This window comes from Amphiprion ocellaris, chromosome 19, assembly GCF_022539595.1.
Source record: "Amphiprion ocellaris isolate individual 3 ecotype Okinawa chromosome 19, ASM2253959v1, whole genome shotgun sequence".
Taxonomy (NCBI): Eukaryota; Metazoa; Chordata; class Actinopteri; family Pomacentridae; genus Amphiprion; species Amphiprion ocellaris.
Window position 1 is genome coordinate 22,586,383 of NC_072784.1, and position 15,779 is coordinate 22,602,161.

Sequence of the window (15,779 nt, forward strand, 5' to 3'; positions counted from 1 at the left end):
TCAGAACCGCACATACAAAGAAGATTCATTTGTAAACATTTAGAGTATTGTAATAACCAGCATCCATGGTAATAACGTGAGATTTTGGAATTACTGTCTTGTCTGTATTGTTTAGGACAGAATTTTGGATGAATTAGCCTGGAAACAATTTGTCAACAAGCCTTAAATGGCTCTAAAGACTTAAAAAATATATTTTTTAATTAAAATGATGATTTCAGTGGCAGCAAAAAAAAATATATGTATTAATCTGTAACAGAAATAGTCTACTTAATGTGTGTGTGTGTGTGTGTGTGTGTGTGTGTGTGTGTGTGTGTGTGTGTGATATCAAATAATTATTATTATTACTGTTTTTATTCAAGTGACAAACTACTAACAAAACTTCTAACAATTTATTCGCTTTTGTTTACATTTACATTTATATATTTTGTCTCTACTCTAATACTCTTTTTGATTTCGACAAACTATATTTACATTTAAATTATGACCTCATAAAAAGTATTCATTTTTGGTTTTAATTTACATTTACTTTTACATTTTTGTCTTGTGTCATTATTCTTTTGCATTGTTTACATTTGAGTGCTTTGTATGATTGAATAAATCTCTATGTTCAAGTACATAAACGGTGTAAACAGTGTATAGACTTTATTGTGGTTATATTGATATTTTTGTGGTTTAAATAACAAACTATGTTTAAATTTGAAAAAACTCAAAAGCAAGTACTGAATTGCAGCTCTGAAAATGTAATAATTTTTGTTTGAATTTCCTTTTTTTAATGTAACTTCACAGCTCCTGCTAAATGCTATGCAGGCAGGGATGTAAGCACCACTTGCCCTCGTTTTTAGTGTGCTGTCCTCAGCCTGTATGTTGTATACATATTTATGTTTATTATAGTAAAGTAATTTAAGATCTTTGGGTGTTTTTGAAGCCATGCACAAACTAAAGCACAATTCTGCGTATTTCATTTTTCCTTGATTTACATACATGTAGATACCCCAGGCCTGTTTCCTCTGCTGTGAGTTTTAAGCTGAACTCACGGTGCACTGAGCTTTATTGTAAGTGATTTGTCCATCCCGAGCTTTAAATCTGGCGCTCTTCGCTTTGTTTAGCGTCTCCAGTCACCACACTATTGGCCTGCGCTGCCGACCAATCAGGGCCCTTCATGTCTGCGGGCGGGCGGCAGGAGCTTATTAACATGCAGGTATCCGACCAATGGGAGGGCGTGTTTACCCTGCCCCGAGACTCGAGGTACGCAGTTGCACCGGGAGAGAAACCGCTGCTCGGAGATCCGAGCCGCAATCCAGCCTGGCCGGCAGCCCCAGCCCCACTGCTTCCATAGACTGAACCAGCAGGCTTCTGCACAGCCTCTGATGGAAATACTGTAGGATTTCACTCTAGCCACGTGGTTTATCTCAGATTTTGATTTTAAATGGGAGTCGCACTTGGCCTTGCACCTTCCCTCCCCGAGTTTTGTGATTTTATAATTTATTGTTATGCAAGGATTTAACATACCAGTAAGTAGTAATTTTATATACTTGATATATTTTATTTTTTTATTTAATAAAAAATTCCAGGGCCTGCTTCTCGTTGTAAAATGGCAGGGGCTTGTATTTAGTCCAAAATGCTATTTGTGACATGTTGTGCATTATACACAGTTCATTGCTATTAATTTCAAAAACAATATGAGGATGAGCTGTATCCTATGTGGAATAAATCTATTATTATTATTATTATTATTATTATTATTATTATTATTATTATTATTATTATTATTATTATTATTATTAATGTCCGTGTTGACGTTGGCAACCTTTGCTGATGTTTTGTTTTAATTATCCTACATTTTACAAAGGTGACAAGCTAGTAACCCCCTTTTTTCTCTGCTGGGCAACATTTCCCATCCATTGATAAATTGTTCATATATAAATATATGTGAATAAATACGTCGACCTAGATTCCTCGTCTGTTATCAATTCCTAGCGGAGAATTTGCACATCCAGGGAGCGGGAGACGTGTCTTTACACGCCCCGGCCGAGGTGCACTCCCTGCCGGCCAGCTCAGTCACGGAGGGCCGCCTTCTCTCGCTCGCTGCACGATCCAACACTCTGAGCATAATTTGATTTATTATCCGCTTTTCTGCTGTCGATGTGATTCTGCAAATGAAATTGACAGCTGTTTAATGAATTGCATTTAGGGCGTAGATCATCTGAAGGTTTTTTGGGGGGGTATTATTATTATTTTTGCGTGCATTTGATGGACGCTCATTTCGGGCTACATTTTTAAATAAAGGAAGCGAACGTGGACATTTACGCTGCAGCAGTTCAATGTATATTTCCAACATATACGCTGCTGCAGCGCCTAACCGATGTCGTAAATGCCTAATAATTTTCTTCTTGGGTCGTTAGTGAGCACACAGGGAAGGCTGAATGGAACAGCATGGCGAAGGGGAAGGTAATGGCCGACTGCAAGGCACTTTCTCAGTGTGGAGACAAAGGCAGTCCTCCTGACGGGCGGCCATTCACCCAGGATCCTTTACACTCATACACTGAAAACTCAGAGATCATGGGGCTGGAGCAGAGGCTTCTTAGACGTTTTCACGTTAATAACCCACATGCATGCTCATACATTACCTTAGGAAGCCTCACGTAGCACGGATTTGTCCCTTGGACCTGCGTATGGAGCGATTTTATTGTTGTTGATGTATTACTGAATTGTAGGCTGTAGGTTGTAACTGGCTACATGGGGGGATAATAGCTTCTCATTCTTACAGGCTACATTAAGAGTTTGATGTATACATATATTTAGTTATTTAATATATGGTAAAATTACAATTTTGGATTAGGTACCCCCTGCAATCATTTCTTTAAAAAGAATACCCAGTAGGGCCCCAGATTGAGAAGCTACAATTTAAAACCAATAATTTTAATATATATATTCAATAATCTGGAAATATAAAATTAAACTACCTCTTTTATTTAAAAAAAAATACTCACAGGCATCACTGAGGCCCTAAAATTGAACATAACATTTAGATGAAATTAAAACCATATACATATGTATATTTTTATTATATTTATTTATTACAGAGAAATACAGTATATTTTCCCATCCCGACTACATAATGCTATTTTTGTGGCATGGCAGAGGATGTAGCCTATAATGTATTTACTACTCCATTTGATTACCTGACCTGAAATAGGTCAAGGCAGATGAAGACAGTGAGAGTGCAGTTATTCACATGCACACACAGACTCACACGGGGGCGCGCACGTGCACGCACGCACACACACATTGAGAAAGGGCGCGAGAGGGAGAGTCAGGAGCTGATGCATCTGTTAGTTTAATTATATTGTTATTTAAAATACCTTTATGATTAACTCCAAACTGTGTGAGCTGACACTGATTTATTGCAAGACTACAATTAGGTGGACGAATATGGTCTGTTTTATTGTTGCTATTTTTTAATTCAATTGCCAGTTTTAGCACAAACTGGATTATTTTTTAGCTTGCAGCTGGTGCAAACATATATTTGCTATTTATGCCAATCAGTGCAAAAAAATGTGATTTTAAAAAAAGCTGTAATAAGAGCTGGATGGAGATTAGAGTAGCAGAAAAAAACGTCTACATCAATCCGAGACAATAGGACGAGCAGGAGAAGCAGGCAGGCAGCGTTGTTCACCTTGAGATGTAGGCTGAGTAGGCTTCCATCATTTTAACCCACCCAAACAGGACAACACCCTTCCTCCTCTGACAGAACCACTGCGCTTTTTATTATTATTATTATTATTATTATTATTATTATTTTTGCTGAGATTACTGCAGGAATCACGATGCACAAAAATACATAGGAGGCTGCATATTAATAAGGGTTTGGAAATGAGTGACAGCTGGTAACTGCTGTCGTGCTGCTTGAATTTGAGTGCTTTTGGAATAAATATAATATGAGCAGTAATAAATGGACCAGAATGTATAGAAAGCTAGAATGTGTCAGTCTGCTCGTTGTGCCTGTGGAATATGAAGTGCTCTTGTCCATATGATTAGGCCTGTATCCCAGGCTGATCAATAGAGCTGAAGCTGAGCCTGCTCACTGGGCATTTGGACGCCTCGCTGGCCGTTTGCATCTGCGATGACTTCTATGCAATCAATTTTAGGTCGAAAACGGTGCTTTCAGCTACATGCAATATCAACCTTAATATGACAGAAAGGTATTACAGCAAAATGCAATGAAGCGGCACTAATGATTTGCTTTTTTTCATAGCAGGGCTGCAATGTCAGTATTTTTGCATCATGTTCTTATCTGGGATTTCCAGTTGTTGTTTTTTTTCCCCCTGATAATAAAATTTGTTTTTGATTTCTTCTCTGACAGAAAAGATGATCGGGGGCTACGTTTTTGGCTGGAGAAGCCTGCGATCGACTGAATGCAACACATAGATACGAAGGGAAGGATTATTATATGGGTTGCGTTTGATTTTTCTGACCTGCCCCATCCGGATTTCGGATTACTAAACATTCTTCGGAATGGAAGGACGGGATTTCGCTGCTCCGGCGCACCTCCTTTCGGAGCGGGGCGCCCTGGTGCACCGAGCCGCCTCTCGGATCGCTCCCTCGGGCCACAGCTCCGTGCAGCACGCCGGTCACTTCCCGCCAGGGAAATACTACCCCTCACACATACCAATGGCTCCCCACTCAGGTTAGTCAAGCATCTATGTATATATATTTTTGTCCCACAGAAATATTGTGTTTTTCCCCCCTTCCCATAGCGACTGCATTTCTACGTGAAAGCTGGCTGTTGTTTCGGATGCTGTCCTTATAACGCTGCGCTGTAAAGCCTGTGTGCATTTATCAGCGTGGATAATAGACGATGGCCTGCATGCGTGGTGTCGCACAAAGCTGATTATTTCTGCACAAAAGAGAGTAATAGACGAGGCGCTACGTTGGGGGGGGGTGGGGGGGGTGCTCAGGTGTGGCTTGTTGACAGAATTCACTGTTCAAATATGAGCTAATAAATCAGGTGAAAATTTGATTTACTCTGGCGCTGCGATGAGGAATTTTGATTAAGCTGAATCAACATTTATAGCTTAAATATCTCCAAGGCAATGAAGATATCTTTGTTAATCAGTCATTTGATAAGTTAGGTAAATGGCATGGTATTCATATATATATATATATATATATATATATATATATATTAAAAAGGCATTTAAAATCTGTTTTAGTTTGCACGTAGGAAGTTGGACAGAGCATGCTGGCACTGCTTTCCCCACTGGCTCTGATTGAAGAATTTGTAATGAGATTTTGTCACTTCACGTTAAATTGATAAGTGTCAAAGCGATGCCATCACTTAACCAAGAAGCCCCTGTGCCACACTCCGAGCAGAGAAAGGAAGAAGCTGGATGAGCAGGTCTGCATGGGTTCCAGTGTGTGGAGGTTACAGGAGGGGAAGAGCAGTGCAAGGAAAATCCTCCTTCTATATTAGTCTTTGAAGTGTTGGGGTGCAAATGTGTTCACAGTGCATGCATCAGGTTTAGCAAGTCACATTGGGTATCATGTGTACCCAAATGTGCACATTTACAAACATGAGTACACACACTTGTGTCCACACAGACAACTTGAAAACTGCTTAAATGAACAGCAGCTGAAAGATTTTCGAAAATACAACAAAAGCTGCTCCAGCACAGTCCTCTAAAAACATTTGGTTGTACTTATATTCACAGTCTTACTTGATTTTTTAAAAATCATCATTTATGTACTCATATGTGCAATTTTATGCAGATGTATTGGATTTAATTAAATGTGTAAAGACGTTTCATTTTGCGTTCAGAGAAAGAAAGAAAAAAACAACAACTAATAAAATAAATGCACTCATTCTACACATGTTTTAATGAAGTAGATCACAAAATCCATGTTATTGTTTTTATTTTTTCCTCCCATGTAAAACAAAAGACATTTAAATAAGATGAGTCAAAACAGTGGTGTATTGATTGCATCAAACACTTCCACTTCAGAAACAATTGCTTTTGAAAATATGTTAATGTGGCCTCTGAAAACATAGGTTTTTGTGATGCAGCTGAGGAGTCTTGGGTTGCTGGAAAGCAAAGGAATATTTAGCCCTTTTAAGTTATTTTATATAGCAGCTAAAATTATACCAGAATCAGGTGGGCTCAGTGTAGGTGGTTAAATACAGCATCAAAGTCACCTCTGACAATTTGTCCTGTACTGCTTTACGATTCACTTGTTTGTTTATTTCTACCATTAATATCTCATTAAACTGTAGGCAGTATTGTAGTAGGCTAACCAAGATATTTTTTTCAAATTCATTCTGTTTGTAAAGATTCTGAATTCATTTGCAAAATCGTGCTAAACATGAGGCATAATTAGTCATTCAGGAGAATTCATGAGTATTGTTCGCCATTCATCGCTCACCATTCATGTTTGCTTTTAGCAGCACACACAAACACACACATACACACACAAACACACACACATACAGTGCCTGCATCCATATGTTTTTTTTTTGTTGTTGTTATTTTTTTCTTGAAGTTTTGTTGATAGCATGAAGGCTAATGCTGGCCAATGCTGGTAAAAAGTGTTCTCTCAACAGATTTGATGTTTCTTTTGTGGTACTGCGCTACACCAACATGAAGACCTACCCTCCAAATGTCATCACTGTTCAATGAGCAGCACAGGTGGTTTATTGTTCTCCTCAGTCTCGTCAGTGATTCATGGGTGTGACTGCAGAGCAGCCTAATACCCTCAAGATCTGTAAAATGATTTAATTCTTTACATTTCAGGCATTTGATTGAATCAACATAAAGAATAATTCAACACAAGTTCCTGTAATTTCAAAATCGTCCCTTGGCCCCATTAGAATTATTTAGTTATTGCACTCTGCCAATGTGCAATCCTTGATTTATTATTTTAATAATATTTGAAAATGTCAAGCATGTCATAATGAAAATAAGCGAACGAGACATGAAACATAATTCAGAATTATTCATGGCATGTACATTTTTACGATGGTAATTTTGTGAAAACACTGGATACTTTGTGTTAAAATTAAAACACTGTAGAGTGCTGCCTGTAATAAATCTTAATTCTTCCTATTAGAATGTTCAGCATGTTGTTTTGAGGTAAAACAGGCTCTTTATAAGGCAAAGACTCATCAAGCTGTTTAAAAAAAAAACCTACACTTGGATGAAAAGATGATGTCATTAAGACAGCAGAAAATGTACATTTAAAATTAATGTGACAATGGGAAACCATTAAAACAAAACAAAATGTATATTTCCAAATTTAATTTATTTTGATCAAATTTAATTAAAGAAAAAATATACTGTATTCTTTTCCAATGTATTTATTGTTAAAGATTTTGATCCTGCTATCAAGTTAAAGTTCTTGTTGGTGGTTCTTTTATTCCCCAGTTTTCCCGAATGAATACGATCAAGTCATTGGCTGTAAGAACCGTCAAATGCTTGTAGGTTGTCTGACCAAACTGGTCCCAGACTGTTCATCTTGACAGGGCGGGTCATTAGTGTTCCTTCAAGTGTCCTGTGTGCTGGCGACATTAGCACAACTGAGCATGTTGTTTGCTGAGTGTGTTCGGTTTCTCTGCATTTTCCCCCCAGGGACTAACTTGCACACTGGTTCACATGAATACTTTACAAAGAGCATGAATATTTCAGGGTTGATGTAAAAATGCATTCAGAGGCAGGTTTCTGATGTGGCTCCTTGAAAGGGCTCCTCTGACTTTGCAGAGGTATTTATTGTGAGCGCTCCCTTCGCCCTCGCTGCTGAAAAGAGTGATGGCAGTTGCAACACTCTCCCTTGGCATCGTTCCTTGCAGGGTTACAAAATTTCAACATATTTTAGGAGAAAATTTCCTTTCTTTTGTTCACACTGACTCGTGAGTTTGGTTGCAGTCAGGCAACAACAGACGCGAACACACACTTCTACCTTCTTGTCCATTGAACCATGTTACTTAGACCCGGTTGAGATTCTGTCAGTTTGCATTTGCCTCTGTCCATCTTCACCTACTACAAGCCAGTCATTTGTAATGCATGTCAGGTGGTCGATTTATAGTTTACACTTGCACTGGGTTCTGGGAATGTGACATTGGAGCAACTTCTCCTTCTCTGTACTCGCTGATACAGTGAGACACAGACCTGTAAATGCATCTAATGCGGTTTAATTCAGCCGGTTCATTTACAAAGACTTTGAAATAGTAATTTTATCTTCTGCTGGCTCCGGCGCAGAGTTGGAGACGGTCTTCGCTTGGCTGTGAGGCCAGGGTTCAGATGTTGGATAGTGTCAGAACAGGAGACACAGTGGAGCTGTCTTTACTGCTGGCATTTATGGCTAGGGGTTCATCTTTCAGCCATATTGTTCTGATCAGTGTGCTCTGGCTGAGGTGTAGCTGTGTGAAAGCAGCAGGGGGTTCAGAGGCTGTCCATGGCTGAGCTCTGCTCTAAACACCCCATGTAATCAAAGGTCACATTTGTGTCATCTCGCTCGCTGAGCCTCCCCTTCCTTTACATCTGCTCTGTCTCCGTTTCCATAAGCTGTCCTCTCTCTCTCTCTTCGCCTCCATTTTTCAGTCTCCTTTCTTTCCAGCAGGAAGACTCTTGTGTCTGGGAAGTGGTGGTCTTCCTGCCACTTCTGTTTTAGCCACCCTCCCCTGCCCCTGGGCCATTGTTGCAGACCCCAGCTTTGTGTGTGTTTTACAGCTGCTGTTAAAGATAAAAAACAGTCCCTTCCACCCCCTTTATTGTTTTCTGGTAGGATGTCCCTGTCATTCCCTTGCTTTTTATGTCCTTGCTGGATATCTGAGTAGCTCCCCCCTTCAAAGGTTAGCCGTGTTGTCTGCCTTCTCCCATTTTTTTTGCTCCAAAGGAGAATAAATAACTTTACTGAGACTTTTATTGAACGTCTCATTGCTTGAATATCCCATGGGTCTGTGGTTGCTGGGAAGACGCTTCAAAGACAAACACAGGTGTTTGGTGGAGTTAGCAAAGGGCTGGTTACAACCAGGGTCTTTAAAAGAATAAACCTCAATGAGTGGGAGAGGGTTGTTTGTGGGAAGGAAGGCTTCTTCTTCTTCCTCTTCGTCTTCTTCTTCTTTTCTTCTTCACCTTGGCCTTGTAGTTGTTGTTGTGAGCACTCAGAGTTCGTACCCTGCTCCTCATACCCCCTAATCTTTACTGACTCCAGACAAGAGCAGTGGCTGGAGTGTGTTGCATGCTCGGCGTAATTATTTAGCAGCCCAGCACCACTGAAGCCTTTCCCTGTCATTTCTCTCTTACAGTGGTGAGAGGAATTCAGATGTGATCCTTACCTGAGGAAAAACATAAATCATGACTATCTTGAATGTTACATTAAAGAGCTACTTGTATACAGAAGCCACTGTGGCGGATGTACAGTGACAGAACATGGGTCTTAGGCCAAGTTCCAGTTGGCTCCAGCTTTGTGAGCTCCCTCCTTTTTGTTGCTTTGGTTCCCACTCCAGAGTGAGAACCGTGGCCTGTTGTCACGCTCGTTTGTGAATTGTGAGATGACACCGTTCGGACGGCTTGTCACTGGAGTCACCCCGAATAGTGGAGGTGTTGCTTGGCATCCTACACCTGGCTGAAACAGCACCTTGCCCAGTGCTTCTGCCATCTGTCACCTTCCCCTGACACACCCCCTGGAACCCAAACGCCTGGCAAGGGCAGTCAACTGTTTTTAAGAGGGTAAGCCCCTTAGATATTTTTTACTTCCAAGAGTAACATGCACTTACCATGTTTTGAGTGTATTCAAGCATCCGTATAATTAAAACTCAGGCAAGCTGTAGCCTTTTTCTGATTATTTTTTTTTGTCACTATTGAATTATCATACCAGGTGTCCAATAAACACTCATCAAAAAATAAGCAACAGCATCTGGAATTCATTACACTCAGGCAACATAAATGGCAGATTTGAAGTCAGATAGATGATTTAATCAGTTCCTGTGACCTTCTTTGCTCATCAGTGAAACTGTCCACAGTAAGTGCAGGCTTATGCTGCCCGAAAAAAAAGAAAGAAAAAAAAAACAGGGATCTGGCTTTGCAAGAGGATTTTGGCGAGCTAGTGGCCATGTTGCCTCAGATACAGGCTCTTCAAACAGACCGCCACCCACACTACACCGTGTGGCGTGGTGCCACAGTGCCCTTGCCTCGAGCATGGGGTGTGTACACAGGACAAACACAAAGGAGACCCACGGGTGAGAGTGATGGGCAGGGTAATACCTTCCTGTATTGGATTTCAGGGCATTGGATTTCAAAACCCTCTCATCTATTTTTACACTCGACGCAAGGAAGTTAGAAGTTGAATTAAGAATTAAGACTCTCATTCACTTCCCATGTCAAACACACCAAAAACCTAAAATTGCTGCATAATTTAGTGTACTGATACATTTCCCCAAAGTGAACCACTGCTATTTTATTTGTGATTTGGATCTCTCTCTGAGTTGCTCTTTCTGTCTCTCTTTTCCCCTCATTCTCCCCCCTTCTCCCAGTATCAGGCTGCTTCTCATCAGGCAACCCCAGGCCCACCTCAGCTCATGGCCATATTGCATGTGACAGCTGTTAGACATTATTAACGGCTCAAGCAGAAAATCCAGATTACTTGTTTTTTAATTTCTATTTTATTATTGTAATCGTTCAGTGAAAAGAACAAAAAAGGGCTGTTGCCCTATTGTTGTTAGTGGATTTGTGGTCAGTGACAACACTGTACGCACATGAATGTGTGTGTGTGTGTGTGTGTGTGTGTGTGTGTGTATGTGTGTGTGTGTGTGTGTGTGTGTGTGTGTGGGGGGGGGGGGGGGGGGGGGGTTATGTTTGGGTTGGTGGGTGAGTTTGCATGCGTCCTGGGCTAAGTTCTCCAGACAAACCCCCTCCCACTAAAGCTGAGGCACCCTGTGGTTGGCTGTGAGGCCTAGACAGGTGCATTGTTAACCCTCTAACGTCTGAGTCTGTCCCTGCTGGATCTGCTGCTGGTGCTCCAGGAAGGATTGTGTCGTGCTCCCGTTTATGCTGCATACATCTTAAGAACCAACAATGCAGCTCTAATAGTGTGTTCTCTCTCTGCACATGAGAGAAGTTTTGAGAATCACTATTTCTCATCTGTCAGACAGCAGTTTAACGTGCAGGGTGCCTGTGCAGGCTGAAGTTTCTGCTGTAGCACCAATATGTTGTTAATGTATGGGATTATTTTAAAAGGGAAGCAATTATAGAATACAGCTGCTGTTCCTGTACATTGCTTCCTCCCTGCTTCTCACTGTTTATGTTCTGCTGTATATTTTCTGTTTTCTCAGCTTCCCTTTTTCAAATGACTATGATCCATAAATGATAGTATGTGGTGGAGGGACAGGTGACTTCTAAATATAGGCAAAGATTTGCCATTAAATATACATGCAGTATGCCTCTCAAGGATGTGTCAGCCCATTTGTGAGAAAACAAAGATTAGCGTCAGGAATTCCATTTTAATAAGTCTCTTGGGACCATCCAACCAGATGTTTAGTCCTCAATCCAAAGGGGACTTGTTGCTCTCTTGCATCCTCCCTCTTCCGCTCTGTCATGCTCTCTCTCCCTCTCTCTCTCACATGCATGTATTTACAGAGGTCCTTCTGCCATAGATTAGAACCCCCCCCAAATTTTTTAGACAAACTTTATTTAGTCCAGTCACATTTTCTTGCACCATATTCATGTCTACATGTTCGCCCTTATATTATCCATTTACCTACATTCCTGCTCCTCCCTGCATCCCCCCTTCTCTTTGACATGCATTGTTTCCATGTTTCTCACAGTGAATCCCTCTCTGCTGTCCACTTCATTCTGCATTTTTTCTTTTTCTTTTTTTTTTGTCCCCTCTGCCTGGTGTGACCACTAGGCTACACTGCCTCCTCTCTCTGATACAGTGTGCATCCCAAGGATCTGGGGCAAATGACTGGCTCTGCAGCAACAGATGTGTGTTTGTCTGCTGTTGCTGCATGCATTAGCTTCCTCTGCTTGCCATGCACGGCCCCTGACCTACCCTCTGGTGAATGTTGGAGGGAGGGGGGAGGGGAATGAGTTAGTTTGTCCAAGAAAGAGAGAAAAAAACGACAGACAGTGAGAGAGAGGAAAGTGACAGCAAGACTAGATGCACACTGTCACATGCTGTCACACACTTACTGGTGCACTGCAAACAAACGCATGAAAAGGCACGCACACACACGCACACACAAACACACGCACACGCACATGCTTATGTGCATGCACGCACACACACACAGAGACACACACAGCATTAGCACGGCAGGCGCATCTTGCTTCCCAGGAGGCCACGGGGCCAGTGGGACAGAGCAAGCTTGAGAGTCTGGTTCATCTGTTTACATCTAATTATAGAAACAGGACTATTTCTGCAACTACTGCTCCAGCTTTTTTATATTCTTGAGAGAGTGAGAGAGAGACAGAGAGAGATGCAGAGAGACAAAGCGAGACAGAGAGAGAGAGGCGGGGGGGGCAAAGCTTTGACAGCCTTTTCTCACAATGGTGAACGGTTATCTCATCCCCTCAGTGCTGCTACAGTCTGCAGTCTCTCAGTACAGTACAACAGGACACAGAGAGGGAGGGGAGAGTGTCTTGTATTGTAAGCCCTCTCATCCTCATATAACATGAATTTGCAAATTTGCAAGACAAGAGCGGCAGCAAAAAAAAACAACAAAAAAACAAGATGTACTCTGTCCATTAGTCTTGATGATCACCCCAATAAAAAGAGAATAAATTCTTCACCCCTGCCCTTTGGGCTCTGGCTTCTACACAGAGGAAAGTGCTGTCCATCACAACAGTCAAAACAAAAGGAAGAAAGAGCTGATGTTGGGGATTAGTATTGTTTAAAATGTATCTGCTATTGAAGAGACAGGGCCAGTGCGGGAGTTAATCCTCAAGCTTGGTGGCTGATATCCAGCTGAGTGGCTGTTGTTTGCCAGGGGGAGGCCGGGAGGGGGGAGGAAGCTGTCAGGGAGACGCTGGGCTGCCCGCCGGGGGGGATGCCAGGTGAGAGCTCGATCAGGGCAAGGTTGGGCCTGTGGGTTTGGGCCAGACAGGTTGCAGCCTCTTCTCTTGCAGGTGCTTTCATAAAGAGCCCCCAAGGCCAAATGCACAGCGTGCTGGATGCAACCTGAGCCAGGTGCTCCCCATCCCCCACCCTAATACATAACCACCACATAATGGAAATGTGTGCTTGCATACACCTCGCTGCCATCACCCGCCCCACCCCCTTTATTGTGAGACATGGCAGGTAAATTAATTGGCTATGAGTATGTAACATATACGCCGAGATAAAGGTGCGCTGTCTGGCCGAGGCGTAGCGTAACGGCCGTAATGATAGCTCCATTGTGCTGATGTTGAGGGGGGTAGTTAGCGGCACAGCCAGCGGGGCCTTTGCTGGAGGGCTGGATAGCCTCTGATTAATAGTGGGGAATGCTTTGAAGTGACACCCAAGTGCACCCGCTCACAGGCTAATAGCAATACCATCAGTATAGGGAGCGCTCCCTCTTCCTCCGTCTTCATTAGCTAACGTTTCCCCAGCACTATCTTGCCACCCGCCCCTTGCGCATCTGCCTGTTCTACAGAGAGCCTTCAGGAGCTCTCAGGTTTTTTTATTTTTATTTTTGCAATTGTTTCATGATTTCACTGTCATTTGTCTCTGTCATGTTTTTTAAAATAGGAGTTTCTTTTTTTTTACTTGAAGGCAGCGAGGGAAGGCAGAGAGGAAGCCTTTACTCACAGGGCTCCACTGCACAGGTGAACTGTGGCACAGCCTAAAGACTCATGGGACTGATGTGGCACAAGTGGGACATGACTAGGGACTATTCCCAGGATCCATTTTGATCTCCCACACTGACAGACGAGCTACAGCTGTGGATGTGTTCCTGTGAGTCTGTGTGTGTGTATGTTTAGGAAGCTGTGGCAGGAGGCAGGGCTGGGTCTGTCAGCTGTTGGAGTAAAGTAAACTATTAGCAGTGGGAGAAGGCAGTGTTTCCAGTGAAGAATTAGAACCAGTTCTAATTGCAGTGAGGTTGGGCTATGATTACATGCTGGCTAATGCACTGACAGACCTCTTACTTGGCTGGCTCTCAGAACGCTGCTGAAATGGCTGAATGCCTTTTGGTTATACAGCATAATGGGAGGGTGTGTGAGCGCACTCGTGTGTGTTTGCTGTGTGTGGGTGGCTGCCTGTGTGTATCTGTGATTAAACTTGCTTTTAAGAGCGGTTGTGTGTGCTTTTTGCATGTTTTTGTGAATTCTGCATTTTGCGTGCATATGTGTGTGTGTGGGTGTGTGTGTGTGTGTGTTTACTGTGTGATAACTGCGCTCTACATTTTTTTCTTGAGTGCCTGTCATTACTTGTAGTAGAGGCAACTTTTCTTTCCGAATCAAAACTCAGCTGGCACAACTGTCTGAACAGTACAGAAGGAGTGTGTTTTTGTGTGTTTTGAGTTTTTTTTCCTTTTTTTTGTGAGCGCATGTGTTGTATTTGTGTGTGTGTGTGTGTATGCCTATGGGAAACAGCAATCAAAGGAGCTGTGTGGTGGAGCGACTGTATAAAAAGAGCGAGAGAGGAAACAGAGTGGCAGGCAGCTGAGAGGGCAGCATGTGGGGGTGGACGGGGGGCTGATGCAGGTGCTTAATTCTACCTCATCCCTGGGTATTTGATATTCCATCCATCTTTCTCTTTCCTCCACTTCTGCATGGGGCTGTTGGGGATGTTGTAAATCCACCTGCTTCAATTACAGTGTTGATTAGCTGGTAGGTCTGTGACGGTAATCAGAATAATAACCCACAGATGGATTTATACATTATTATGCTGTAAGTCTGTTGCAAATATAAAAAAAAAAAAAAAAATCAGGAATGAATTTTTAGAAGCTGCGATTTCACATTTTTTTCACCTCAAAATTTTAATTACTCCTTTTTCTTGGTTTGTGGCACAGCTTGTACTCAGGTGTGCAGAAGCAACCTTTCGCAAAAAGCTGTAGTTTGGTGTTTAACTGGAAAAGTGTCGTAAGTCACGGCACATTCCCAGCTTATGGGATGACGGTTACGGGAGTGTATCTGCTGTTTCTTCATCAGACCCCTAGGCCTGTGTTATCTCTCTTTTAACTAGACAGAAGGAATATAGACATTATTGTGGTTTCTCCACAGGGTCAGAAGTTTAGAGAGAACATTCACACACAGTCACAGGAATTTTGTTGTGTGCATTTACTGGATCACAGACTGGACTGCTTAAAAGTTTAGGTTTTTGGACATCAACAGTGGACCATAGCTGCAATGGGGTCATAAATCAATTGTGTACATGCTGATTTGTTTGGTTGTTATAAAACATAATGGAAAGCTTATTTTGGTGAGTTTAGTAATGTAGAAGGCTGGCTAATTCGTGGCAAAGCCGTGAGGGATGAGAAGAGAGGAATCATCTATACACATGGAAACTGGATGGATCAATCAACCGAGTGCACAATGGCAGACTATGCAGCTGTGTGGGAAGGAGATGACGGTTGGTTGGACTGGAACATGTGATGTGATGCTGCTGCAGATGTCTGTTACTTTACAGAAAGAATTTTATTTACGGAATGAGATCCACAAAGTATTAACTCTTTTTTTGTGTGTGTGAGTAAATGTGTGTATCCCCATTTGACAGATCTTCTTTCCGAAAGTGGAGCTGCTTTGAGGATCAATACTGACACACTGTCTGCACTAGTACACACACACTCACACAACACACATACACAC

General features: G+C 42.1%; 1 protein-coding gene across 7 annotated transcripts in view; it reads left to right on the forward strand.

Moving 5' to 3' along the window:
• The first annotated feature begins 1,253 nt into the window (after nucleotides 1–1,253).
• LOC111564614 (BAH and coiled-coil domain-containing protein 1) overlaps nucleotides 1,254–15,779 on the forward strand; it is a 65,781-nt gene continuing 51,255 nt past the window's right edge. For all 7 annotated transcript variants that reach the window (XM_035945463.2, XM_035945466.2, XM_023264300.3 and 4 more), the window contains exons 1-2: nucleotides 1,254–1,511; nucleotides 4,364–4,687. In XM_035945463.2, the coding sequence (XP_035801356.1) occupies nucleotides 4,516–4,687 (172 nt within the window). In that variant the 5' untranslated portion in view covers nucleotides 1,254–1,511; nucleotides 4,364–4,515. The remainder of the gene's footprint in view (nucleotides 1,512–4,363; nucleotides 4,688–15,779) is intronic.